The sequence below is a fragment of the Otolemur garnettii genome, unplaced genomic scaffold, assembly GCF_000181295.1.
Source record: "Otolemur garnettii isolate 467f Iridium unplaced genomic scaffold, OtoGar3 scaffold00101, whole genome shotgun sequence".
Taxonomy (NCBI): Eukaryota; Metazoa; Chordata; class Mammalia; order Primates; family Galagidae; genus Otolemur; species Otolemur garnettii.
Genome location: NW_003852496.1, coordinates 468,490 through 496,382, shown reverse-complemented (window position 1 = coordinate 496,382; position 27,893 = coordinate 468,490). Strand labels below are relative to the sequence as shown.

At 53.6% G+C, this 27,893-nt stretch overlaps 2 protein-coding genes across 3 annotated transcripts in view; both read left to right on the top strand.

The window, feature by feature from the left end:
- UROC1 (urocanate hydratase 1) overlaps positions 1 to 21,339 on the top strand; it is a 36,138-nt gene extending 14,799 nt beyond the window's left edge. Inside the window, exons 7-20 of the mRNA XM_003796182.3 lie at positions 1,675 to 1,741; positions 1,854 to 1,997; positions 2,244 to 2,332; positions 3,802 to 3,864; positions 4,131 to 4,310; positions 4,860 to 4,957; positions 5,573 to 5,645; positions 6,754 to 6,875; positions 8,712 to 8,782; positions 13,375 to 13,473; positions 15,420 to 15,519; positions 16,558 to 16,639; positions 19,622 to 19,721; positions 20,718 to 21,339. Of these exons, the coding sequence (XP_003796230.1) occupies positions 1,675 to 1,741; positions 1,854 to 1,997; positions 2,244 to 2,332; positions 3,802 to 3,864; positions 4,131 to 4,310; positions 4,860 to 4,957; positions 5,573 to 5,645; positions 6,754 to 6,875; positions 8,712 to 8,782; positions 13,375 to 13,473; positions 15,420 to 15,519; positions 16,558 to 16,639; positions 19,622 to 19,721; positions 20,718 to 20,858 (1,429 nt within the window). The 3' untranslated portion in view covers positions 20,859 to 21,339. The remainder of the gene's footprint in view (positions 1 to 1,674; positions 1,742 to 1,853; positions 1,998 to 2,243; positions 2,333 to 3,801; positions 3,865 to 4,130; positions 4,311 to 4,859; positions 4,958 to 5,572; positions 5,646 to 6,753; positions 6,876 to 8,711; positions 8,783 to 13,374; positions 13,474 to 15,419; positions 15,520 to 16,557; positions 16,640 to 19,621; positions 19,722 to 20,717) is intronic.
- Positions 21,340 to 25,502: 4,163 nt separating this feature from the next.
- Positions 25,503 to 27,893, top strand: part of ZXDC (ZXD family zinc finger C) — a 44,054-nt gene continuing 41,663 nt past the window's right edge. The window contains exon 1 of one of the 2 annotated variants that reach the window (XM_023516966.1): positions 25,503 to 26,503. In XM_023516966.1, coding sequence (XP_023372734.1) covers positions 25,564 to 26,503 — 940 coding nt within the window. In that variant the 5' untranslated portion in view covers positions 25,503 to 25,563. The remainder of the gene's footprint in view (positions 26,504 to 27,893) is intronic. The other variant, XM_012809250.2, reaches the window with a different exon arrangement.

Genomic DNA, 27,893 nt, shown 5'->3' with positions numbered 1-27,893 from the left:
GGGGGGGGGGTATGTGGGTGGGGGTAGGAGGTTCTGGAGGTTTCACCAGGCTTCCTGGGTAGAGATTTATTATATTAGTATTACTGTCTTATGCTGTGTAATAGTCACACAATCTTTCAAGGTGAGAGGATGTACCCCCATCTTTAAGAAGAAGAAACAGAGGTTCTGAGTGGTCAAGGCCTAGCTTGTGTTATAGGATAAGCTTGGTATTTAGGCACACGTCTGTGAGAATCCAGAGTGGAGAAAAGAGGGGAGGGGTTAGGGAAAGTCTCTACAAGGCAGGAGCCCAGAGGAAAAGACAGATGAATTTGAAATTTACAAAGAAGAAAAATAAGTGGCAGAAAGCCCTGGAGAGTATCCTAGTCCTCACAGAAGGCAGAGCAAAATGGCCCCGCTTCCCTAGCACATCACCACATCATAAAGTGGCTGATAGATACCAAGTGATGAGAGCAAGCATGCTCTCCTAGGACCTAGTAGTTACCCTCCCTGGTTTCTACCCTGGAGGATGAGGCCTGCGGGCGGTGGGAGGTAGCAGGAGGTAGCAGGAGGCCGCTCACTACAGCACTGTTCACGTGACACAATCAGAGCCAGCCCCCTTTCCCATAGGAGGGCAGAGAATGTCCATGGCTTTGAAGCCATGAGTCCATACTGTAAAGCCCTGTGAAGTCCATACTTTGAATGTCTATACTGTAAAGCCCTGAGAAGGAGCAAGCAGGGTCTGTGTGTGCTGATGTAGAAAGGACCTCACAGGTGTCATGTGGGGAGAAAAACAATTTGTAGAAATAATACCTATAGAATGAGGGCATTTATGTAAATAGTAATAACAGTAACCCCCGGGCAGAACCACACCCTGGAGTGTCATTCAGCGAGGTCTCACTAACTACAGCAAAGTGCACAGCTCGGAAATATCTGTCTCAATGGGCCCTAACAAGCAAGTACCCTAATGCTGCCACTACCAGGTCTCACTCAGCCCCACCCCTGCCTCCCTGCAGTTCCCAAGCCTTCCTCCAGGGGGACAGCTCCTCAAAATGAAGCCCATTGTCTTGGGTCCTTTGTGCCCTGCTCCTTCCTCAGCCCCACGGCTGGCATCTGTCCTTGGGGGGCTCCATCATTCTCCTCTTCTCCTGTTGGTGGTCATCTCAGGTTTCAGGTTGAGATGACCACCAACCTGAGATGACCACCAACCTTCATCTGAGGCTTCAGGTTTCAGCCACTGGAAATACAGTAGCTGGAACATTCTTGTCTGTGCCGTTGCCTGGGCCTGGCCTGGGAACATGGATGACAGGCTGGGTTGTGTTTAGTTGTCCATGTGGCCAAAGAGTCTCCTAAGTGATTTTTACCAATTATACCAGTTTTTAAGAAAATAAAATCTGTTAAATGTCTGGGAGGTCGGAGAAGACCAGAAAAGGGGGACTGTAGCCTTATTATGTTCTTTTTTTAGAAAGGAAAACATATGAATGCTTTTGGTGGTAGTTAAAAATTAATTTTTTTTCCAGTTTTTGGCTGGGGCTGGGTTTGACCCTCCACCTCGGGCATATGGGGCCGGCGCCCTACTCCTTTGAGCCACAGGTGCCACCCTTAAAAATGAATTTTAAACCTCCTAATGGGGGTGGCTGGGAGGAGCTGGGCCTGGCACTGGCTTAATCCAGGCTTGGCTTTCCTCTCCATGGTCAGGTACGGCCAGATGACAGCAGGCAGCTACTGCTACATCGGTCCGCAAGGAATCGTCCATGGCACTGTGGTGAGAAATGGGGCCAGGCCAGGCTGTGGGTAGGCCTGGCACAGGGGTGTGGGGATGTGTGGAATGGTGCAGGAGGGGCGTGGGAAGCAAGGGCCCTGCCGCCTCTCTGCAGCTCACCGTGTTGAATGCTGCTCGCCGGTACCTGGGCGTCGAGGACTTGGCTGGGAAGGTCTTTGTCACCTCTGGACTTGGTGGAATGAGTGGGGCTCAGGCTAAGGCCGCAGTCATCACGGGGTGCATCGGTGTGATAGCAGAGGTGAGCTGTCTACACCCCTGGTCTCGGTCCTTGCCGCCTCCCTCCCTTCTTTCCTCCCTGTAGGGCTGTTCAGGCCTGGAGCATCCCTCTTCCTGTCTCCTCCAGCCCACCCTCACCTCCACAGAGTCTTCCTCCATCTCACTGTGGGTGCCTAGGGCAGTGTACACTTCCTTCCTCCAAAGTGCCTGTCACCTCTATGCTCAGTGCCTGTTGGCAGCTGGGTGACCCCCAGTCTCATGGTCCCAGGTGGATAAAGCTGCCCTTGAGAAGCGCCACAAGCAAGGCTGGCTGATGGAAGTGACTGACAGTTTGGACCACTGCATCCAGAGACTCAGGTACAGCTGCACACTCAGCTCAGACGCCTGAGCCCTGAGCCCTGAGCCCTGAGCCCTGAGCCCTAGAAGTGTGTGGCTGACATCTGGCTGCAGGTGGGCGCCACTTCCAGGGCCCTCATCCTGGCTGGTCTTAACATCCTGTCTCTTGCTGCCTGTTACTGTGTAGACAGCCCCAAGCTTGCGTCCTCGCTGCTCAGACACCTGGCTCTAATGAGTTTTGGACATTCTCTTGGTATTTCCATGGTTCCTAGGGGCCACTGCGTGGATGCCATTTTTGAAGTATCCTCTCAATTTACTGTGAAGAACAGAGTTCAATTTGGGAAGACACATCAGCCCAGTGGCGCCCACCCTGGCTATGATCACAAGGGCTGAGAATGTAAACAAAACCTCAGAAATGATATGGTGAACTTCCAACTATCCCTGTTATCCAGAATGGATACATTTCATAGATCTAAGATACCAATTTGACCACATTGAATCCCATAGAAAACTCTCAGATAGCTGCCCAGCAACTATAAAAGAGATTATGGTGTGGTTCTGAAGGGCTGTGCCTATATAAACCCTGCTCCCGTTCAGGCCGCTTGGGCTTCTGAGCATATGCCCACCCACACTCACCCACGTACACACACGCATACATGCTAAGCATGAGCACACACAACGCACACGTGACACACACAGGCACATATACTCCCCCCATGCACACACGCCCTCAAGTCTGTTGAACAAGGTCCTGGTGCAGAATGTCTGCAGCACTCCCACAGCCTAGGCGAGACAGACACAGGGGGCATGGGGTGATCCTTGCAGGGCACACGTTCCCCGATGGGCTTTGTGCTGGGATTCCCTCCTGTTTCCTCAATAAGTCATGCTGTGGGCCCCTCAGCTGCATAGGCCTGTTTGTCCTTCCCTGCATCCCTCCCTTGCACACCTACAAGAGAGGAGGCACCAAGCAGCCCAGCATGTCTGCGGGTTCTGCCTCCCCCAGGCCTGCACCACACGTCCACTCACTGCTGTGTTTTGGTGCCTCTGCCCTCAGCAAGGCCTACTCGGATCTTTTATTCCCCCAAATATGCTTTAATTTTTCTCGTCCTTCTATTTTCCAAGTAATTTTGGGAGTCGTCTTTAGTGAATCCTGTAACTTTAGGGCCAGTTTGAGTGGGTTCTCTACAGGTGCCTGTTAGAGTTCTGGCAGCCAGGGCCCGAGAGTCGTCATAGCTGCTGCCTCAGTTTCCTCCTCTGGGACATTCGAGCCTGGGATTTCCCTTTACTATTTTGTGCCTTGAACAGAAAAAAAGGCCCCAAGGGGATACCCTCATGACCCAGACCTCACAGGCCCCTCCCTCACACAGATGCTCCGGTGCCCCCAGGGTCTTCTGTGTGTTGTTAGCGCTGTGTCCCTGTGGGGGGGAGTCAGGGGGTCAGCTGTGGGCACATGTGGAGGGGCCATCTGTTTTGTTCTCGTATTCCTCTAGGGAAGCAAGGAAAAAGAAGGAGGTGCTCAGCCTTGGTTATCACGGCAATGTGGTGGAGCTTTGGTGAGTAGGGTGGGAGTTAACAGCCTTGGGGTCCCCAGGTGAGCCCCCTACCCCAGCACAGACCCCACCTTGGCAGCTCACATCCTCCCCCAAGCTCTGCCTGGTCTGCAGCCTTCCTGCCAGTGTCCTCTCCATGGGAAGCAGATCCCACTCAGGCCCTTGCTGCTGGACGTGAGGGTGGGAAATGGGTTGCAATCCCTCCAGGCTGCCCTAGACTCAGCCCCAGGCCATGCTGCCCGGCACTGACTGCCCCATGTCTTCCCCAGGGAGCGCCTGGTCCATGTATTGGACACAACAGGGGAGCTCTTGGTGGACCTGGGGTCTGACCAGACATCCTGCCACAACCCGTTCAATGGTGGCTACTACCCCGTGCAGCTCAGCTTCACCGACGCCCAGAGCCTTATGGCCTCGGACCCCGCTGCGTTCAAGGGCCTGGTCCAGGAAAGGTAATGCAGGCCCGGCTAAGGCAGCAGGAGCGTTTGGCCTGGGCAGTCCACCTGTGAAGCAGTGTGGCCTGGGACAGGACCTTCACCTTTCTGAGCCTCTGCCTCCTCCTGCCAGAGGGTCATGACACACATAGCTCATGGGAATGCCAGAGGTAAAATGGAATGACACATGCCAAATGCCTGGTGCCACTTCTGACACTCACTGCATTGACACCAAATCAATGCCAGGGAACGTGTGTTGCCCTCTCTGGGCCTGTCTCCCCGGGGCCTGGCAGGCTTGGGGACCAACAATGCTTGTTTAGCTGCCAGCTGGGCCTTGAGGGGTGTGGAGAGCTTAAACAGATGACAGAGAATAGAGAACATTCCCAGGCAGGTAGCTTGGTGGGGGTGGTAAAGAAGTATGGCCAGACCCCAGGAGCTGGGGGCTCTCCAGGCCTCAGCACTGGAAGTCAGCAGCCAGCTTAGGGGTGGGCTGCAGCCGGCGGGGGTGGGGAGGAGGGAAGCTCTGAGAACCTTACAGTGGAGGGCTGACCCATCTGCTTGTTGCAGCCTAAGGAGGCATGTCTCAGCCATCAACAGGCTGGCCAAAGAGAAATTCTTCTTTTGGGATTATGGCAATGCCTTCCTCTTGGAGGCCCAGAGAGCAGGTAGGTATGAGGAGGAGGGGCTGGGCAAGGGGCCCTGGGCTGCCCCTGTCCTGGGCCCCAGGCACTGGGCAAGCTCCCCTTCCCACCTCACTCAGAGGCTCGGCCACAGGTCCCCCAGTAGGTGATCCCAGGAGGCTTCCTGTGCCTCTGCTCAGGCCTCTCGGATTGGCCCATCTGGGCCTCAGTTTCCTATGTTCTTTAAGAACATAAAGTGCCATAAAAAGAGCAGGCACAGTGCTGGGGTTGGGGGGTGGGAGTCCCGTGCCAAAAACTTCAGCTTTCCGTTTCTGGGGTCGAAACTTCTTCCTGTAAAATGGGTGTTTCCTTCATGGAGTATGAAGTTCAAAAGGCCAACAGTGTCCCCCTGGTGGAAGGCTCCCCCCGCCGCCTGCCCTCTCCCTAAAGAGGGCCCACTCTGGCAGTGGTACACTCGGGCAAGCATGTTCATCCTGCACCCCAGCCACATAAAAGGCCAGTCATGTGCTGCCCCTGCTTTTTTTCTTGATTTACTTTAAGCCCTTTCAGACCCTTCCCAGACACTGCATTTAAATCACCACTGGGGTGACCATAGATATCCCGCCTGGGGGTGCTGACTGTCTAGGGGTGTGCCCACAGGAGCAGATGTGGGGAAGAAAGGTGCCAGTAAGACGGAGTTCCGCTACCCCTCGTATGTCCAGCACATCATGGGGTGAGTGATGGTGGCCCCTGGATCCAGTGCACCTAGTACCCCGACTCTTCTCAGAGCCTGGGTTCTGGGCACTCAGGCTGGAAAAGCTTCAGCCTCTGACCACCCCTGAGGTCATGCACTGAGACCAGCATATGGCCTTGGGCATCTCTCCTATAAACATGCAGCTGAGGGGACTGCAAGGCCTCAGGAGAGGGCAAGCTGGGCATGTGTAGAGGCCGAGGTGCATTACTTTCTGGTCACACCACAACCCTAAATAGTGTGTCAAGCGAGTGGCTGACAGCTTCTTCATGAAGACCAAGGCCTGCTCTGACCCTGAAATCCATGGGCTTATCTGGCCGTGAGGGACAGGTAGGGGGACGGCCTGCAGCCCAGGGCAAGTTGGGGAGCTAGACGGGAACCCTAGAGGTGAGTGGGCTGAGATGAGAAGTCTGGCCTTTCTGCTGAGGACTGGGAGAGCACATCATGCTGCCCGTGGAAGACTTGCCGGTCCTCACTGGACAAAGGTGGGACCTGAGAGGGCTGGAGGTGAGGAAGGCAGATGGCACTTTACCCTGTCAGGTCCCCTGGGGTGCACAGGCAGAGCCGGGAGAGTGCTGGCACTGCCCCGATACAGGGGCCATTGTCTCCCTCTAGGAGGGGTGTGAGGGGAGCCCACAAGGGATGCACCCAGCCAGCCTGGCACATGCAGGAGCCTGGGCAGGGAACCCCAGGAGATCTCATGAGGTTCCCCATGAGATCTCCACCAGCCACAGGAGCCTCGTCTTCTGGGGATGAGTTTATCCAAGGTGAATTCACAAAGGCCAGGTCCCCACATTCATTCTCTTCTCACAGCTACTTAGATGACTTAATTTTCATGTGGCCTTTGTAACAGTAGTTGGAGATCTCTGCACCTGAAGCTGGTGATGGTGTGGTAGAAAGTGGCCGGACAGAGACCTGGGGTGCTGTGGGGAGGATAGAGGTCAGGGCTTCTGAAGCTCCTTATCCAAGTTCAGTTCTGGACACTGACACCTGCCTCACTGGGCACACCCCCCCTACTGTACCCCTGTCCTGAGCCAGTGGGTGGTTGGCCTGGGAAGCCCCATGTGAGGAGGCATTTTTGTCTTTGCAGGGATATATTCTCCCAGGGATTTGGGCCTTTCCGCTGGGTATGTACATCAGGAGACCCCAAGGACCTGACTGTCACAGACCAGCTGGCCATGTCTGTGCTGGAGCAGGCCATTGCTGATGGAGGTAACACTGCTGGGTGGGGGTTGCTTGTGGGTAGGGGTCCCCCAAAGCTCCTGCCTCCCAGAGCTTGTCCGACTGACAGCTGGTGGCAGATTCTGTGTGGCACCCCAGGCCTTGTTGGCTTTTGTGAGCCAGGGTAGGTGCACCATTCTGAGTGTTGGAAGTATGGCCCCTGCTGTGCTGAGCCTCTGCCCTCCAGAGCTGCTCGGGGCGCTGCCAGTTAGGACCCTCTAGTTGAATGACAGAAAGCCACTCAAAGTGGCTGAAGTAGAAAGGGCTTCAGGGCAGGCAGCTGGGCAGTGATGGTAGGGCCCACAGGGCAGGCTCCACCATACCACAGCCCCACTCTGGCCCTGCTTCTCCCCTGGATGTGGCTCAGGTCCGGGCCTGTCAAAGGTGGCTTTGGTGAGGATGCCACCCCCATGCGAGGCTCTGTTGGCTCACATCTGCCAGGTCCACCTGGGCTTCCATTGTGTCAGGGACCCCACATCTGCCTTGGGTTCTGCTGATGTGAACTCTCTGTTCTGCCTCTTTGACTTGGGTGACTGTGCTCTTTCCATCTCGGCATGCCCCCCCCCCCCCGTAAACCATAGTCTGTTCTTGTTGAGTGCATTTGACGTCCTTGTTCATGTGGAGATGGGAAGGCAGTTATTTTATGAAACTTCCTCAGTTGTTGGAGTCTCACCCCTGTTTCTCTGCAGCATTCCTGCAGGCTCAGGTGGGCTTCTCTGCACAGGTGGTCAGCCTTTACTAACCCTGCTACCAGTTTCTAGGTTTGGTGGGCTGGTCAAGGGGTCCAGGTTCCATGGATCCACCTATGTGATCCACCTATGTGGGAGGAAACTGGCCAGGACCTGAGTGGAGTGGGGAAGGAAAGGGGAGCATGGGTCTTCTCTTAGGAATCTGGTGCAATGTTGCTGCTCTGGTGGTGAGGACAGCTGTACAGCCCTCAGAAGGCAGCTAGGAGGTGTTTGGCAACAGCCCTCCAGAAGGCAGCCCTGAACTGTTGCATCTGCTGATGACTGTGGTATAAATACGCCCAGCTGGAGTGATTTCAGCCTTGGCTGTGACCTGGCTCAACATGGACAGCAGCATGTGGTCCCATGGCGTTTCCGCCAGCATAACAGGAGCAGATGCATTGAGAGCATAGATCCTGTCAAAGGACAGTAAAGTCCAGGCAGTGAGGAGACTTGAGTGTTACCTTCATTTTTCATATAATTGTTTTGATGTTAAGTCTATTTAATTAAAGTTGTAATGATATCTGTATTAACCACTGGCTCCCACAATGCTGGAAAAATTACCAACCTGCTTTCGCAAGTTAGTCCAAGCTGGCTCCCCGTGTACCCCACACCTTCTGTGTGAGCCCAACTGGCCTGATCCCAAGACGCCAAGCTGATTCCCACCTCAGGGCCTTGCTCTGGGTGCTTCCTCTGCCTAGAGCTCTGTACCCTCAGAGCTGCGTGTCACTGGTTCCTTCTTAGCATTTAGGACTCAGCTTGATTGTGAGCTCCGTGGAGAGCCCGGGCTCGCCCTAGTAGCCACCTCATCACACACTCTTCTTGCCTTCATGGCCCAGCAGAGTTTGTCCCTGGTGCTCAGCAAAGCGTCTGGTAGACAGTAGGCACTGAGTAGCTGTTTGCTGAGTAGCTGTTTGCTGCTATGTCAGGTAGCAGACTGCACAAGTCTATGGATTAACTCACTCTGTCATCAGCCCTGGAGGCTCTCAAAATCAGAAAGGCCTGTGGGGTGGAGCTGGGCCCCCAACCCTGCATCTTGGCTCCAGGGGTGGGTGCAGAGCTGGTGTCTGTGGCCGGGACACCCCTCCCATCTCTCCTGCAGTGAAGGTGTCTGTGAAGCAGCAGTATATGGACAACATCCGCTGGATCCGGGAGGCTGCCAAGCACCAGCTGGTGAGGGTTCAGGCCTGGGGGAGGCAAGGGAGGGCTGTAGGCCCTGGGGAATGAGCCATCAGGAGACTGCTCAGAGGTGAGGTCTCTGCCCCACCCAGCCTTAGTTGCCATGCCCTGAGAGGGTGCAGACACCGCCCCGTGTTGGCTGCAGCAGCCCCCTGGTGGCCACACTTGGAAAGCCAGCAGCTGCCACCTGGCTCTAGGGCTGACAGAGAAAGACACCCAGGGCCTTTGAAAAGGGACCCCAGTGAGGATGTGGGGAAACTGGACCCCTGTGCACTCCTGGGGAGAATGTGAAGTGGTAGAGCTGCTGTGGAAAGACAGTATGAAGTTTCCCCCCAAAATAGAGTTGCCCTATGATCCAGCAATTCCACTTGTGGGTGAACATCCAGACGAGTCGGGTTAGGGACACCCATGTGCACCGCAGCAATAGTCACAACAGCCAAAATACGCACAAGTGGCCGTCACTGGTAAAGCAGGTAACACGTGCTACACACAGCCTTAGAAAGGATGAAATTCTGACACCTGCCACAACACAGGTAGACCTTAAGGTCACTTTGCTGAGTGATGTAAAGCAGATACAAAAGACTAAATTGTGTGTGATCTACTCACATGTGGCCCCTGCAGCAGTCACATTTGTACAGTCAGAGGGCGGAGTGGTGGGAGCAGGGATGGGGAGGGAGGTGGATGAGATGAAGGTTACACAACTTTATGATTTTACTTAATACCAGTGAAACTGTGAACTTTTAAATGGTTAAAATTGTAAATTTGACGTGTATTTTACCACAGTAAAAAATGGGGGGATAGCCTGGAGCCCCGGGGCAATGACCAGGGTTGGTCAGCTGGTTCTTCATCCCGTTACTCAATACACAGAGGTGGCTGGCAGGGGTGGGAAGTTGGGCTCTGGAGCCAGGACGCCTGGGCCCAGTCAGCTCTGCCATGTTTTCAGCTGTGTGACCTGGGGTGAGTGACTCAGCCTCTCTGAGCCTGTGCTCGCATCTGCAGTGTGCAGACGGTGGAGGTAGCTCTTGCAGACCTCTAGACTTCCCTGTGCATAAGCCACTGAGTCAGGTGCTGAGGAAACAGACAGATCCCAACCCAATTCTGTGAGTGGGTGTGGTGGACACTGAGCAAAGTGATGTGGGCAGAGGTGATACTGCCTTATAGAGAGTGGCCATAAGAGGTGTCTGACAAGTGCATCAGGTCTACATGTGAGAGGAAGGCCACTAAGTGACAACCAGGGGAGGCAGAGGGACCAGCCAGGCCAGTGGGAGCAACCCAGGTGAACTGAGAACAGAACAAAAGAAGTCGGCATTGGGTTCACATACCTTTGGCCGTGCACTGTGTCTGGACAAAGGTCCCATGGCCAGGAGGGGACTGCCCAGTCTCCTGGGCTGGCTCTTCCTTGTGTAGTAGTTTGCATTTGCGTTTCAGCCACAAGACCTTGTGCCAACAACCCATCTGTGATGGTGGTGAGTTGGAGACACCAAACCCAGGACGTGAGGGCCTGCAGGGCTGAGGCTACAGGCAGAATGTGAGCCGGTGAGCGTGGAGAAAAGTGGGGAAGACAGGGTGAGCCTGAGGCAGGGCACCAGCCAACCAAGAAGGCGGCGGCGCCAGGAGCAAGCCGCCCACTGCTCCGTGCCCGCCTTGCAGCTGCGCAGTGATCATGCTCATCCCAGTTCATGTTGCTCTTCATCTTTTTCTGTTCTAGTCTGTTTTTATGATTGTTTTAGATTCATTGAGGGTACAAAGAACTAGGTTACACTGTTTGCATTTGTTAGGTAAAGTCCCTCTTTTTTTTTTTTTTTTGAGACAGAGCCTCAAGCTATCCCCCTGGATAGAGTGTCGTGGCATTACAGCTCACAGCAACCTCCAACTCCTGGGCTCAAGTGAGTCTCCTGCCTCAGCCTCCCAAGTAGCTGGGACCACAGGCGCCTGCCACAACGCCTGGCCATTTTTTGGTTGCAGCCATCATTGTTGTTTGGTGGGCCCGGGCTGGGGATTCGAACCCGCCACCTTAGGTGTATGTGGCTGGTGCCTTAGCTGCCTGAGCCACAGGCGCCGAGCCTAAAGTCCCTCTTTTAATTGTATCCTGCCCCCTAAGAGGTGTGCCATACACCATGACCCCCATCTCCTCTCCTTATCCCCTCTTCCCTCTCCCTTGTTCCCCGGCCCCCCTACCCTGAATTGATTTGAGGTTTCTCTTATGTAGGTTTGTAGTAGATCATCTACTGGCTTCATATTAGAATTGAGTACATTGGATTCCTGCTTCTCTCTTCTTGTGATACTTTACTAAGAAGAATGTGTTCCACCTCCATCCAGGTTAATACAAAAGATGTAAACTCTCCAGCTTTTTAAATGGCTGAATAGTATTCCACGATGTATGGATACCACGGCTTATTAATCTATTCCTGGGTTGCTGGGCATTTGTCTCCATATTTTGATGATTGTAAATTGAGCTGTGATAAACAGTAATGCAAATGTTCTTAAGACAAAATGATATATTGCTCTTCATCTTATGATTGGTGATTGCAGAAGGTTATCTTTTTTAAAGATTTTATTTAGTTTTTTTAATGTACACTCTTGACAAAGTGGGAAATCCTGCATCAGTTCCTCCCAATGTATTTTTTTATGGATCCAAGAAATCTGAAAATCTTTGTAGGACTGATCTATATTGATTGTTTTTCTGAAAAAGGATCTGAGGCAACTGGTGTGAGTGAAATAATGCTGTTTGCTAGACACCTACAAGGAAAGAGGAAGCAAGGAAGCCCACTGTCCCAGCCCCACTGAGCACCTTCAGCAGGTGTGCAGCTGCCTCCATGGCCCTGCCACGAGCTCTGGACTGGCTCACCAGCAGCTGGGCTGGACACCTGCATCTTCTTTGGAGAACCAGGGTTTCTCAGCCTCAGCACTCTTGAAATTTGGGCTAGATACTTTTTATTAAATTGTGGTAAAATACACACAAACAAAAGTTACCATCTTAACCATTTGGCATTAAAAGCACTCACGACACAGTGCAGCCATCACCCCAGAACTCTCCATCACTTCAAACAAGCTGTGTGTTCATTAAGCCCTAGTCCCGATACCCCTTCCCTGAGGGGCCAGAATTCTACTTTTTGTCCTGGGAATTTGACGGCTCTGGGGACTTCATCGAAGGGCAATCACACAATATTTTTCCCTTTGTGCCGGTCTTATTTCTTGGCATTTTACTCTTGGCATAGTGTCCTTGAAATGTTATAGTGCATGAGAGGAGAAGACCACCAGGCAAATGGAAAAGGCCAATAGGAGTCCTTTTATTTGAGACTTGCCAGCCAGCTACCCTCTGACAGAAAATCAGAAGGGGCAGCAGCATCCAGCCTGAAGACAGAGTTTATATGGGTCAACCTAAGAAGCTAAAAATAGCTATCAGCGAGCCAAGCAAGCAAGCGCAGGGTTTCACAATCCGGTGTATACAGAAGCAGTTTTGTGGCACTTGTTTTGTGGCACTTAGTTACTGCTAGCTAAGCAAAAGTATTTTAAGAACAAGAACTATAAGGTTAGTAGGCCTCACCCTGTTTTCCCAATCTTTGCCCCACACCTCACCCTTCTTGTTACTTGCTGTTCTGTTCCTTCTTCACGAGAAGGGGGGGGTCGTTGTTGGAGTATGGTGCGTCTCCCCTTAGGCTCACTGCCTCAACAGTTCATCTGTGTTGCGGCAGGTGTCAGAATCTCCTTCCTTTCTAAGGCTGGAGGACATTCCAGTTGTATCTGTGTGGTAAATATTTGTCCATTCATCCAGTGATGGACACTGGGTTGCGTCCACCTTTTGGCTGCTGTGATCAATACTGTTGTGACTGTATGTATGCAAGTAACTTTTCAGATCTCTGAGTGCTGGATGATTCTTTGTGGCAAAGGCACTGTAAAATGTTTAGCGGCATTTCTACCCAGGCCAGCACCACCCCAAAATGTCTCCAGGCATTGCTGAATGTCCACTTGGTGGAGGGCCACAGGGATAAACAGTGACTCATTTGGTTTGCTGACATCTTGTCCCTTGAAACAAGTGTGGTGGCCATCAGAAGGGGGCTGTGGCCTGGTGGCTGAGCACCTGGGAGCCGATGACAGGGCCCAGCCTGTGGGCAGGTGCTCAGTTGCTCAGGGTCCAGCTTCTTCTTCTGTCAAGTGGAGCGTGTAAGGAGGGTGACAGCACCTCCCTCCCGAGACTCACAGTTTAGGGCTGGCCGAGAGCTCAGAGTAGGGATGCTGCTATCATTGTGCTTGAAAGGACTGGAGGAGAAGTGATGCCTGGAACAGGTCCTTGGAGCACAAGAGTCAGGGCCTCCGAGGTCCCCTGGGCATGAACCCTTGGGTGATGGGTCATGGCAGTGTCTGGAGGCCCAGACTGTGTGGACATGAAGGCCCTGTGTGGCTGTCTGGTGGCTGGACATGAGTGCTCGCCCCAGGGTACAGACTTTATTTTTATTGCTACCAGCACCCCAGGGGTCCTCTGTGACCTTCTTGGAAGGGCCTCCTCAGGCCACGTCTCCCCCACATTTCATGATCCTGATGCCCTGACTCTGCTGACTGAGCTCCTCCTGCCCTCCCCTCTGCAGGTGGTGGGTTCCCAGGCAAGGATCCTGTACTCGGACCAGAAGGGCCGTGTGGCCATCGCAGTGGCCATTAACCAGGCCATTGCCCGAGGGAAGATCAAGGTGAGATGTCCTATGCTCTACAGGGAGCCTCCCTGAGGCTACTCCTATCACTTCCCACAGGCCCGGCTTGGGGGCTTCAGCCCCTGCCTTCCTGGAGAGGTCCCACTGTTGGGCCTCAGCAGTGGGGTGTACAGGAGCAGCGGCTCAGCCCTCTCCTGGCTGAGCCCCAAACTGCCACCTTTTAAGGGAAACCTTATCTCCTTGAAGGCTTTGGTCCCTGGTCCCAGATTGGCCAAAAGGGCTCAGAGATGAGCCCTCTTTAGGCCCAGCTGTGCTGGGGGAGGTGGGTGTGAAGTGTCATGGAGGGAAGAGGGAGGGAAGAAGGAAGGAGGGGAGGGTGGGGAGGGTGGAGGGCCACCTCCTCCTGGGCCAGCTGCGTCTGTGTCAGTGTGGGGGTGGGTAAGTGGGGACAGGAGTCCTCAAACCCAGACCCTGACCCCAGGCCCTGCTATGTGACCTGGAGCAGTCGGGTGCCCTCTCTTAGTCTCACTGTCCTTCTGTAAAAAGAGAATAATGTTAAAATCTCAAAGTGTGGCTCAGCCCCCATAGCTCAGTGAGTAGGGAGCTGGCCACACGTACCGAAGCTGGCGGGTTCAAACCCGGCCCAGGCCTGCTAAACAATAAGGACAACTGCAACCAAAAAATAAGTGTGTGTTATGGCAGGCGCCTGTAGTTCCAGCTACCTGGGAGGCTGAGGCAAGAGAATCGCTTAAGCCCAAGAGTTTGAAGTTGCTGTGAGCTGTGATGCTACCGCACTGTACCGAGGGTGCTATAATGAGACTCTGTCTCAAGAAAACCCCAAAAACCTCAAACTGAGTGTGAGGACTAAATGAGTTGATGTCTACAAAAGCAATTTTACACACATTTAAGGAGTTATTGTTTTCAAACCATGTCAGACTTTCCCAGGCTTTGCCTGTTTCTCTCTGAATCATTCAGGCCAGCTCCTGAGGACACAGAATACCCGGCATGCTTGCGGAGGGCAGGGGCGCTTCCACTCCTCTTTCTGTTGGCTCACACCACAGAAAGGTCTTGTCAGCGTGTCTTTTTGGAAGTGCCAAGAATATTAATGATCAGACATAAAAGAGAAATCAAGAGATATGTGTGAAAACCATCATCATGGCAGTTTCTGGCAGAGTGGCACCGGCCACAAGGACCGTAGCCCCAGCCCTTCTCAGACAGCACATCCCAGAGGCCCTCTGCATGTGAGGGCTGTGCTCCAGGTCCACTTGCACCAGGCCAGCAGAGAGAGGTAGTCATTTTAACTCCTCAGGCATCCACTGGGCAATGCTGGCAAGTCCCTCCTCCGTGCCACATGTCCTAAGCACACAGCAGAGAACAAGACAGACACAGCCCCCGGCGCAGTGCCAGCAGACTGTGGGTACACAGTGGAGGATGCTTGAGAGCTGCAGACAGTGATGAGCAGCTTTATGTAGTGGTCACACAGGCCTCTCTGAGTTGCTGACATGTCTGTTTCACTGCCAAGGCGAAGATGTGGGAACAAGCTTGGCCTGTTCAAGGAGGGGAAGGCCTCTTAATTCAAGGCCAGTGGAGCTTCACCGCCTTGTGGATTTAGGACCCGATGGATGCCCACCATGAGTCGAGGAGCATCTGTGTTTGACACGTGCTCGCCCACCAAGTCTCCCCGCACTCTTAGGGCCTCGGGTCCCTATCTGAGAGCAGGCATAGCAGCAGCCGTCCCAGCTAGATGGTGCTATGCAGGACGCTCATCCAGGGTATACCTGGATCGCACACGAGTGTGCCGTCACACAAGGATGAATCGCTACAGATGACATCAGAATGGCTGAGCTGCCTCTTCTGAAGCGGTTCTGTGTTTATGGGGGAGAAATCCAAAGGGTTTCTGGGGTGGCCCGGGCCTAGCGCTCTGCCTCTGCTGGACAGCCATGTTGGACATTATCAGCTAACAACTTTTATCTTTCCCTGAGCAGGCGCCAGTGGTCCTGAGCCGAGACCACCATGATGTGAGTGGCACTGACAGCCCATTCAGAGAGACCTCCAACATCTATGATGGCTCTGCCTTCTGTGCAGGTGAGACAGATAATTTTTTTATAATTTAATGTTAGATTTGGATTTATTTAAAAATCAGTTGATTCACTCAGTCATGTTGTTGTGAAAAACCTTCTGGCACTGAGACCTGGCTGACGGTGACTAGGATACTGGCTCAGGGACATAGGGATGTGGGATGCCCAGTGTGAAATCGGAGCCGGGCCAGGCACACTGGGTGGGCTGGGGCCCTGGACTGGGGTGTCATTGCCCTGTCCTTAGCTGAGCGGCCTCCAGGCTCTCTTTCCCCACCTTTCCAGATTGTATTGCTGCATTTCTTGCATTTCTGGTCTCTTGGACCCCTCCCCACCTTCACAGCCAGCACCAAGAGGAGGAGAGTGCTTTAAAGGACCCCCTGGTCTCTGTGAGCACCCAGACGGGCTTCTGAAGGAAGAGCCTGCAAGAGGGTGCGAGCCCCTTAAATCTGTGTCCCCGGGACTCACAGCCCAGGCTGGCTCATGACGGTCCCTTAGAATGTGTGGGGCTCTGTTTCTCCCTGATGTGCCCTCCCCCCAGGTTCCCAGCTAGATGAGTGTCCTGGGAGCTCAGTTCTCTGATGGAGTGAGGAAAATCATTCATTTGCAAGTTGTTCCTTCACCCTCTCCTCCTCCTCCTTCTTCTTCTTTTTTTTTTTTTATTAAGTCAGAGCTGTGTACATTAATGCAATCATGGAGTACAATGTAGTCTTTCTTTGGCTCTCTGAGCTGACACTGGTGCCCTGTCCGTCCTTTGTAATTCTTTTGCTCCTTCTGCTTTGGGGGCACTTTCTCAGTCTAGCTACAGGGAAGGCTGATGGGGCAAATGGGCATTTGTCAGTTTCTCCTGCTTCAGCTCCAATCCTTCAAACACAAGTGATGCTGTTTTTAGGGTCACTATCCCTCGCTGCCTGCTAGCCAGTTGTTGCCCCACCCTCTAGGCCCCAGCAGTGGGGCCTGTAATGCCAACTTTCATCCCTGCCTGAGCCTGTCTGGCCCTGTGTCCACTCTGTGTGGAGGTGATAGGCAGCAGCTTCTGTTTCCACAGACATGGCCGTGCAGAACTTCGTGGGAGATGCCTGCCGTGGGGCCACCTGGGTCGCACTTCACAACGGAGGGGGCGTGGGCTGGTAAGAAGGCTCCTGAGGACAGGTGTAGGCTGACATGGGAGTCAGGGATTCCTGGGGTGGCTCAGGTCCCAGCTACATTCTCTGCTGAGGGCCTTGCTGGGAGCTGGGAGTCAGAGGGACGGGGGAGGGACTTGCACAGCCAAGCTACCTTTTTGGGTCCCCTATAGCCCTGGACACAGAGGCCTGTGGTGGGTGCTCAGTAGGACCCACCACAGTAGTGACCACCCTGTCACTTTCCAGAAGCTTTCAGAGCAGTTTCCTCCTGTGATTCCCTCAGGGCTTTCCGGCCAAGGTCTTTTCCTTGCCATTCTGATCAGCTCATGTGAGAGCAGGACCCACCCAAGGCTCGTAAGGTGTTTGGCTGGGGATAGAAGAGCTGGTTCCAGGCTCCCTCCATTTCCCCAGCTCCCTCTGTGTCCCACTCCAAGTGGGGTGATTCCTCTACTCCAAGGGAGAAACCACCATAGGCTCTGCCACTGTGTCTCTCTTCCACCGTCCGTGTCTCCAAGTCATAAGTGTATTCCCAGATCCCTGGGTTTGCTGTTCCATGCTCTGGCTTGTCTGCTGGCTCCACACTGTGGAGTTTGCCTTTCCCAGAGAGCCAAGGCCAGCTGTGTGTCACCACCCCCAGCCTGTGTCCTCGGATCCCCTCTTTCTCACTGCCTGTTTGGTTTCCATCTTTGAGCTATCTGTCCAGCCATTTTTAGAGAGGCACCAGCAAGCTGGCTGCAGCCTGTGTGCTCAGGTGGACCTCTAGACCAGGGGCCGCAGGACGGGGCAGTCTGAAGTGCACCAAGGGCTCAATTGTCAGGCTCTGGCCTTGGGCTGGTTGGACCTTGATAAAGACCTTTCTGGTCCCCTATCCTTATTGGGAGACTGAGTTAGAAGGGTTGGGGCCTTGCTGTTGAGTGTTGGGTTTCATGTGTTAGAGGGTCAGCCCAATGCTTCTGCTGAGGGTCAGCTCAGGCGGCCTCTTGGCAGTCAGGTGCTGTAGCAGCCTGGGAGTCCACTTAGGGGCAAATAGCCTTCCAGCTGCTCTTCCTGCTTTTGCTTCTGCTCTGGCTATCTCTCAGAGCTCCTTGGCCCTGAGGCTGTCTGGGTCCTGGGGTGCTGACAGGTTTCTACTGGTGACTCCCACAGCCACCTCGGGTGTGAGCTTTCTCATGTCTGCTCTCAAGCTCCCCGAATCCCACGGCTTACTCTCCTCTCACTTCCTCCTTGTTTATGGGCTAAAGAATTCCTTTGTACTCATGTTAGTGGAGATTTTGGAGGGAGCAGAAATAAATGCATGTGTTCCACATACCATCTTTATCTGCATGTGGTAGGAGTGGGCATCTTGAAGAAGGCAGGCTGCGGCAGAAGGCAGGCTTGTAGCACAGTGGTAGCCCCTGCTTCGAGGAGTTATAGTAAGAGATGATGTCTGTCCTCCCAGTCGTGCGCTTTAGTCCATCTGTCAAGTAACAGATGGTTCTACTTTTGTGTTTTTCTCAAAGGTATAGCTGGTTGTCCCAGCACCATTTGTGAGATTTGTGTGTAATCCCAAATTGTCCATAAATAGCAATGGTCTATCATTCCCATCTTCCTGAGATATGCATACTCAAGATTCTTCTGCAGTTACCTGGAGCTGACCAGCCTGGTCTCTGACCCTCTAGGGTGCAGGCTCCTAAAACAGAACAGTTCTAATGTCCAGAAGGCCTCCTGATGAAGGACACATTCGAGTCCTCAGGCCTTAGCATGGCTGCTGCCCTCTTTTTCTTCTGACAGGTGAATGGTAATGATATTGGGTCTGCTTGGAACATCTCCTGACCTGGTGGCAGGTGGAAGATGCAATGCACCCCATGTAGCCTGGATGCAGGGATGCAGGCTTGGGGCAGGGCAGGCCTCTACAGCAGTGGCAGCTGGCTCACTCGCAGTGCAGCTTCTGAGCCAGGAGTGGGAAAAGCAAGTGGCTGCTAGGGGCACAGGGCATCTTGGCTTCTGGGTGGGAGCTGGCTGAAGTTTTCATCATAGGGCCCTTGCTGGGCAGAGAAGCAGGTAAAGATGGGTGGGGCTAAAAGATCTGAGGCCAGGAAAACCAGATGCAAATCAGGTCAGGGAGAAGAAGGAGCAGATTCACTGCATGGGAGGACTGTGAGACAGGATGAACATCTTTGCAGCAGCACGATGACAGATGTTGACAAGATCAAGGGTATTCTGGTGTGTATGACTGAAAGCTGAGAAGACTGCTTTGCTCTGTCAAGGGCAGCTCATGGCATCAAGGATGACCTCGAGGATGAGGGTGGGAGAAGGTCATCCCAGAATAATGGAGAACAGTCACAGGGCAAAACATGTAGAAACAGTAAAACAGCAGCAGCATACTTAGCTAAAATTCAAATTATATCTTTTAAGAGACAAATGAAAACAAGAACATGTCAAAACCTGTTAGACATAGTCAAAACAGCACACAGAGAAATGCATTAAGTAGAAAACAAGAAATACTGAAAATAAAGGAGCTCAATCTTCAGATCAGGTAATCAGAAGGACCCCAAAATACACCTAAACCAAGTAGAAAGATAAAGATCATGACAACAAAATTACAAGGAATGATAATTGGATGGAGTAACGCAAGAGACACTTCAAGGGAGTGTGCTCTATAAGCCAGCACTCTGGGAGTGGGGAGAGGAAGCATGGTCCACCAGGGAGGTCAGGCAGGCTTCCAGCCAGAGGGTACTCCGAATGGAATCCCAAGGTGGGCACCAGTCCATGGTTGCAATGCATGAGCTGGCAGCCGCCAGCAGGTGGCAGCTCCACCCGCCATCTAGCTCTGCTTCTCCGGCTCCTCCATCTACTTGTCTGCATGGCCTGGCTGCAGAGGCAGACAGAACATGGCTCCCCAACAGCTCTCAGACCCTCTCAAGCCAACACTTCTAAATGAACATTTCTGCCTATTCCATGCATGGTCAAGTTCAGGCAGTAATCTGGAAATTCCTCTGCCTCTTGTAGGGGTGAAGTGATTAATGGGGGATTTGGCCTCGTGCTGGATGGTACCCCAGAGGCTGAACAAAAAGCCAGGATGATGCTCAGCTGGGATGTCTCCAATGGCGTAAGTCTCTCCCAGACCCCTCCATCTCCTCTTGTGCCCTCTTAGCTCTGCCTCCTCCAGAACACAAGAGGCCATTTTACCCCTTCCTGCCCTTCTGGATACTGCCAGGGTGCCCTCCTCATCAGGCTGCCCTCGTGTCTCTCAGGAGCATTTCCATAGCCTCCTTTGGGTCTCCCTGCCTCTGTCTATACAGGTGGCCGTGGCAGTCCCAGCCCTTCCCCTGGGCAGAGCACCCACACATGCTGGTGTGGGGAGGTTTCTGCCTTAGTGCTCCCTCCCTGCTGTCCCTGAATGCAGGTCAGAGGGTACAGGTCAGTCTGGAAGGTTGTGCAACCATGACTCACCTTTGCTGTGACACTGCAGCCTCTGGGTGTAGCAGAGGGGGTGGGGAGTAGAAGGGGGGCACCAGATTCTTCCCTGAGACTGTATCACAGGCAGCTATGGGGCAGGGTCTGTGGGACATTGGTGGGGAGGGGGCTCACAGCCAGAGCAAGAGCTCAGAGGGTTTGACATCTGGCAACTGGGAGCTCTGAGGGTGAGTGTGAGACTGAAGGGAACTTGCTTGTCCCCCATAGGGCCTCCAGCAGGGCAGAGGGCTTGTGTGGTGGTGGTGGGGTCTTCACCTTGAGGCAATGAGAGTCAGGGAAGAGCCTTGGAGAGGTTTAATCCTAGGAGTGCACTCTAGGGGCTGAAAGGGGCTGGGTGGGGTGGAGAAGACCTGGTAGACAGAAGGAAGCAGACTGAGGAGAGAATGTAAAGGAGAATAGGACTGAAGGGAGGGAGGGCCTTCAAGACCTGGAGCCCTGGGGGAGGTGAGGTCAGAGGCCATTCTCAGAAAGGGCGGCAGGGCTGAGATCCTAAAGGAAGGCAAGAGAGGGCAGTTGGGCTGGGGCCCAGGATGGGGCAGATGTACAGAGTTCCAGGTCCCTGCATGGAGCCTGGATGCGTGGGGTGCCTGGTACCATGCACACCGACCACTGCTTCCTCCTCTTTCAGGTGGCCCGGCGCTGCTGGTCTGGGAACCAGAAGGCCTACGACATCATCTGCCAGACGATGCAGGAGAACAATGGCCTGGTGGTGACGCTCCCCCATGAGGTTGGGGACAAGCTTGTGCTCCAGCAGGCCCTGCAGCTCTGAGAGGGGGCCAGAGCCAAGAGCCCTGGCTGCGGCCCCAGCAGCACCTCCTCCCTGGCCGGCTCACCTCCAGCCACAGTGCACCTTCCCACCTGCACACTTTCACTGCCCGGGCTTTGCACGGCCCTCATGGTTGCCCTGGGTGGGGTGCTCCTGACAGTCCCATTTCACAGATGAGCCAGCAGAGGCCCAGAGAGGTGAAGCCCTTTGTCCATCATTCCTGCTTGCCTGGGAGCCTAGGGAGCTAGTGATAGTGTTATTTAGTCCTGAGTCCTCAAGCCTCCTGTGGGGGCGCCAGCTGAGCTAGAGACCAACTAGCCCCCTCCCAAGCCCGCTGGAGTTCTCTCTGGCCAGGTTTTGTCACTTGGTTGGCCTTGTGGTTGGCTTTCACCCTTTATGCAACTCTACTTGCCTGTGCAAGTATTATTACTTTCTGTACCTTGGTGCCCCAGGAAGGGCAGGTGGGAATAAAGGATTAAACGGAGAGCTGTGTCCTGTGGCACAGGGTGGGCCTGGTCTGCTCTAAGGATAAGCAATCATTTGCTGGGAAAAAAGGAAATGAGGATTAGTCCCTAAGGCCAGCACAGCAGGGAGCACAAGACAACAGCAGCCTGACTGCTGATAATACTCTGTCTCTTAAAAAAAAAACAAAGGTCACTCCAAGGCCCTGTCTGGGACTGGAGTGCCCTGCAGGAACCATGTTGGCCCCTGAATCTAGGCCCTGCTGCCACCGGATCCCATAACCCAAGGATGGCTGGGCCCAGAGCCCAAACCCTGAATGCAAGGACCCAGGCAAAGAGGATTGCATAGCTAGACTTTCTAGGCCTTCCCTGCTGTGGCCCCCCCCCACCTCCCTTACTTTGTGCCTTTCCTCAACTTCCACCTAAACCTCCTCCTACTCCCCAGGGCACTGCAGGCCTATCCCTGGGTGCTGCCCATGCCCTTGAATTGAGCCAGGGTTCAAATAAAAGCACAAGGGTGATGGGGAGAAGGGCCCCCAAAGGGAGCACTAACCTCCAGCCCCAGAGAAGGCCTTGCTGGGGTGAGAGCATCTGTCTCACTCAGTAGGACCCCACGCCTAACCCTCTATCTTCCCTGAGCAGGTGCTGTTTGGAGGGGTAAGACCATGGCAGTATCCTGTGGGGGCAGGCCTGGGAGATGACGGCAGGGCTGGGAGTGAGGTTACTGCTTCCTTGTTCTTCGGGACACAGGCCCTCTCCTTTCCAATTAATTAGGCTTTATTAATGAAACACCAGGCCTCTGGTAAACATTTAATTTATTCAAGCCTGTTACAATGGAAAAGGCCTATGGAGTCCAAAATTTGCTTTCTAGAATCTTGCTCCAAAATCCTGTTTCTTATATAAAATGAAAATTTCTCTTAAATCAAGTGGTCAAACAAGACCACTATCAAGAGGCCAGATAGACCTTAGTTTTCTCTTGCCTCTGCCAGCCAGGCCCTGCCTCAATTTCTTAATCTGCATAACACACTACTGAAACCTGGAACACTGTCACGAGGTGACAATGGCCCTTCTTTATTATTATCCAAGTTATAAAAAGGGGCTGAATGGAGAAAATTCTCCTGGCCCTCCTCCCCTCCACAGCTGATACTGAGGCCTGCTCCCTGCCCTGTACAGATCCAGTGCCATAGCAGGGAATCAGGCAGTGGCTGCCCCTTACTGTGCCCATGCTATTCATACTCGGAGCCCAGGCTCTGACAGAGCCTCTCTCTCTTACACTGTGTCTCACTATGACAGGTCCAACAAATTGGCAAAGGATCATCCTAACCAGAGAAGTGAGAAGGATCCCGGGGGATGGGTCTCTTAGGGGCCACCACACATGTCTGTGGACTGGGGAGGAGGCCAGGCCTTCTGGGCTTCAGTCTCCAGCCACCCAAACTCTGTAGCACCCCTCACCCCTGTAGCCATCTCCCCTTTCCATTTTTGTCTGGGCAGCAATATAGCCAGCAAAAATACCTAATTTTCCAGCCTTCCTGATAATCAGGAGTGACTGCAGGCCTTGAAATGGACTGGAAGTGCACTGGTCAGTCCTTCTGGGAAAACCAGTGTTTTCTAATCAAGTGACAGACCCAGCTCTTTGCCTTTGACCCTTTTTCCTGCCACAATGTCAGAGGCAGTGCCTCCAGGTGCAGCTCAGACTGCTGGGACAGACTGCTGGGACAAAACTATAGTGTCTGGGTTCTGGCAGCATCAGGGCAGCTGCACTAGCCCAGGCTAGCTCCTCCAGGCTCTTCAGCTCTCACTTGTCAAAGCTGTCCTGGCTAGGCTGCTGTCCCAATACAGCAAGCAGAGTCTCAATGACGTTTTTTCAACAGGTCTCCATGGGAAGCAGCCTGGTGCTGTAAGTGCTTAGACACTGTAGGGCCAGGCCACCAGGCCCTGGCACCAACCTGCTTCCACCCAGTGCCTTTCCTTAGTAAGGACAGGCAGGGCTCCATGGCCTGATTTGGGCCAAAATCTCAGGTGGCTTCTGGACACGTGCAAGGGCCTCAGACCCCTCTTGCTACATACCAAGCCATGCCTGTAAGCAGTATACTTCCCTGGAACCCTTGCAAGCCAGCTGCTGCCAGCAGGGTCGGCCACCTTAGGGCTCACTCAGTAGCTAAGGATGGAACAGTGTGGCTTCTCTTAAAAAAGAGAAACAGAGGCTCAGTGCCTGTGGCTCAAGCGGCTAAGGCACCAGCCACATACACCTGAGCTGGCAGGTTCAAATCCAGCCCAGGCCCGCGAAACAACGATGGCTGCAACCAAAAATCAGCTGGGCATTGTGGGGGGTGCCTGTAGTCCCAGCTACTTGGGAGGCGGAGGCAGGAGAATCACTTGAGCCCAGCAGTTGGAGGTTGCTGTGAGCCTCCAACAACACAGCCTTCGTTGCTGTGATGCCACAGCATTCTACCCAGGGCAATAGCTTGAGGCTCTGTCTAAAAAAAATAAAAAAATAAAAAGAGAAACAGAAAAAAGAGAGAGAGAGAGAACAGGAGGGGAAACATATCACTACCAACTGTTTTTCATTGAAAATGTTTTCTATTTTATTGTAGTGAAACTTAACCATCTTAACCACTTTTAACCAAGCATTCAACAGTGGTAAGCACATTTACAACATCATGCAACCACCACCACCATCTGAAGATTTCTATCTTCCCAAACTGAAACTGCACTCATGTATTTTGTGAGCCCCAGCTAAATTATGGTTCCAGGACCAGAGTGGTTAGCAACCCTGCCCTAAGAGAAAATGAAGAGCAGCTGGACCTGGCATTTAGGGTGGGCCTTTAAGGCCTACTTGTCTCACTTGCAGCCAGATTTTTGCATGGGAAACTTGAAGAAGAAACTATGAAACTATTCTTTAATCCAAGGTCACTTGTGACGTAGATTTATTCCTCTGTTTTTTTCCTAATATTTTTGTCTTTCATGTAGTTATTTTAATCTGTTTTTGAGTTAATTTTGCATTTGATGTGAGATAGTTGTCCTAGCACCATCACTGTCAAATGATTACTCTTTCCTTCACTGAACGGTCTCAGAACATGTTTTTGGCATAAGTTCATATATATATATAAATGCATCCTATTCTTTTTGACATGTTGATAAACCTTTAAAAATACTTCTAATAAAACATTCATTTATTAACAAGTGTGTCCAAGAGTCTTCTCTGCTAAACTCTGGGTATGCAGCAGTGAGTAAGACAAGTGTGCCAGGAGCCTGCATTTGAGACAAGTGAGCAGGGAAGGGATCCATGAACAATTGCATGATGAAAGCTCTAGGAGGAAACACATAGAACAGGAGGTGGGAAATCACGGGCCTGGGTAAAGGTGTACTTTGGATCACAAGGTCAGCAGAGTCCTCCCAGGGAAATCAGGCCAGCTGTGCAAAGTCTCTGAGGCAGAAACTAGCTTGTCCTGCTGGAGGAACTGAGAAGAGATGGTTGGTGGTGTGGGTATGTGGAAGCACAGAGGGCATGTGCTGGGAAATGAGGGCAAAAGTGGGGGAGGAAGCCAGACCACTAAGGCCTTAAGGGCAGTAGGAAGCAGGGGAGAGTTGGCTGGGCGAGGAGGGGAGCACTGGTAGGCTGGGTCACTGTTAGCAGGAAATAGAATTGAAATCCAGGCAAAGATCCCATCAGGGAGGCCTGAGTGTCAGGAAAGGACCTGGGGCATGCAAGCCAGGTCTGTGAACCAGGCAGGGGCGGGTTTGACCCCAGTGAGTTCGCTTGGGAGGGTGTCTAGCCTAGTGACCAGGTTCAAATCCTGAATCTGCCAGTTGAGGGTTGTGTGACCCAGGACAAACGGCTGGAGCGCTCTGAACCGGTTTCCTCGAACCTGTGTGAATGTAAATTAAGCACTTCGGTAAACGCTTACGAGATGTTGCCTCTCCCTTTGTCTGCACTACCAAGACACAGAAAGAGGATGCGAAGTCTGACAAGCTGACTTCTGAAGCCAGAAACCACACTGAAGCGCAGAGAAGTAAATGTGCCCGTCGCGCCCCGCCCTCCCATGACGCCACGCCGGGCCCGGCAGGCTTCGCGTCCCGCCCCGCCGGCTCCTGCGCATGCGCAGCTTCCCGCTGGCCTCTGCTCTGGGCCCAAGCGCTGTCGGCGTTCCGGGGCGGCCGCACGGCGTGGCGTGGCGCGCGCATCTGGGCGGGGCGGATCGCACTTCCTCCCAGGCCGCGACTCAGACCCCGCTGCTGAGCCCAAGATGGACCTCTCGACGCTGCTCGCCGTTCCCACCGCGCGTGGTGGTCAACATGGCGGCGGGCCCGGCCGACACCGCCGAGGCCCAGGACCTCCGCTCAGCCCGGGTCCCGCGCGCCGCCGCCTGCTACTGCTGCGGGGCCCGGAAGATGGCGGGCCTGGGCAGCGGCGCGGAGAGGCCCCTGCGCCGAGCCCGCCGCCCCCTGACGATGGGGATGGAGACTCCATCGTGCTTCTGCTGGAAGTGCCGCGCGGCGCCGCCGCTGAGGCCCCCACACAACCGGAGGTCGATCCTGGCCCTCGCGCAAGCCCCATGGGCCTCGCGGAGCAGGGCCTAAGCGGCCCTGCCGCCGTCCCCGGCCCGGCCCTCACGGGTACCGTCACCATCAACAACCAGGACCTACTGGTGCGTTTCGACCACGGCGTCTTTACACTGGCCGCCGCGCCGCCGGCTCCGGGCCCTCAGCCCATTCGTCCGCCCGCGCCACCCGGCCCAGACGCCGCGAGCCCCGCTGAGGGTCGCCGCGGGGCCTCAGGCGCCAGCCCCGGGTCTCCAGGCTATCGCTGTCCGGAGCCGCAGTGTGGGCTGGCCTTCGCCAAGAAGCACCAGCTAAAGGTGCACCTGTTGACGCACAGCAGCAGCCAGGGCCGGCGGCCCTTCAAGTGTCCGCTGGAGGGCTGCGGCTGGGCCTTCACCACCTCTTACAAGCTCAAGCGGCATCTTCAGTCGCACGACAAGCTGCGGCCCTTCGGCTGCCCCGTGACCAGCTGCGGCAAGAAGTTCACCACTGTGTACAACCTCAAGGCGCACATGAAGGGCCACGAACAAGAGAGCCTGTTAAAGTGTGAGGTGTGCGCTGAGCGATTCCCCACGCACGCCAAGCTCAGTTCCCACCAGCGCAGCCACTTCGAGCCCGAGCGCCCATACAAGTGTGATTTTCCCGGTAACGGCGGGTCTGCAGGGCTGGCGGGCTGCGCGGGGTCTTGGGCTGACCCAAATGCCAACCGGCTGTAAGGCGGGGCGGCAACACCTTCCTTCGCCGCAGTTCTGGCGAGATTTAAACTCTGGGCTACAAGATTCAGGGAGGGGCGGGACTGAGTTCCTCACGGCTTGCGTTTTAGTTTTTTGCAGGTGATTTGATTTGAGATCTTTTTGCTTTGTTGCGGGGATTTCAGCAGTAGGTAAACACAATTACAGTTGCCTTTAAAAGTGATGGAGACAGCAGGTCTCTCTCCACATGTTTCCGTTTTAGTAATTGCGGTAATGCACCTTCACGGAGGAAGAGTCGCACCGAGTTGTGGGTCAGGTCTTTGTTTTCTTCGGTCTCGGCGTGTGAAAGTGTGATGGTGCTCGCTCCGTGCTGGAGGGACAGGGGTGAATATGGCCAGATAGAAGACCCCAAGGCACTGAGGGAGAACCCCAGGTGTATTGCACTGGCCAGGTTTTGTGCCTTCTATACTTTGATTACCTTTGGATTTCACAGTGTTGTGAATTTGTGAAATTTATCCTCTTGTGAGGTTTAAAAACTGTCTTCACTTTACAGATGAAGAGACTGAGGCTGAGCAATGTGGGTAAAACCCATTGCTGGTGTCTCTCCACTGTGTTGACCTACTGTGCTGAGAATGTGAGGCACCCATATAGTGAACCCCTCTCCAGGGTGGGCAGAGGTAGGGGCTCTCAGAGGGACAGGGTTTCTCCAGAGGAGCCAGAGAACATTCTTGGCTGAGAAGGCAGAAGAATGGATAGGAGTTGGCTCCGGCTAGGTGAGCTGAGTACAGTGGATGGCAGAGCCCAGCTGGATGCTGTGGGCTGTGGTAAGGGCCTGGAACGGAGGACCTTCCCCTTCCCACCCTTCTCATTCAAACAGAAACCTGAGCATGTGCCTAGTGTGCCTCTAATGTTCATTGGCTCATTACAAAAGCATACTGCTCTCCTAATAATGTATGTGGTATTAAAATACTCAAGTAGAGAAATTTTTAAAAGTCAAGATGAAAAATATTAACAGGGTTTCCCTGGAGCCCTACGCCCACGTGTGGTGGACCACCAAGGGCATCCCTCTTCGTGGAGAACGTGGCTTTAGGCCATGACTGAATGAACACCTTTTTCAGTCATACACTCTCAGAATTTGATGGAGGCTGTAGACTTTTCCTGGGAGAAAGAGTATCATTCCATGTAATTCCAGAAAGTCAGGGATCCTGCTTGCTTCAGGGCATGAGGTCCTCTTGAGGGTTTTGTGTTAGTGATGAGTGGGCTTCCTAAAAGAAGTGGCTAGAAGCAAGAGAGGGACCGGTGAGTCCCCTTTAAATGTCCCAGAAGTGAGTTTCCTGAGGGCT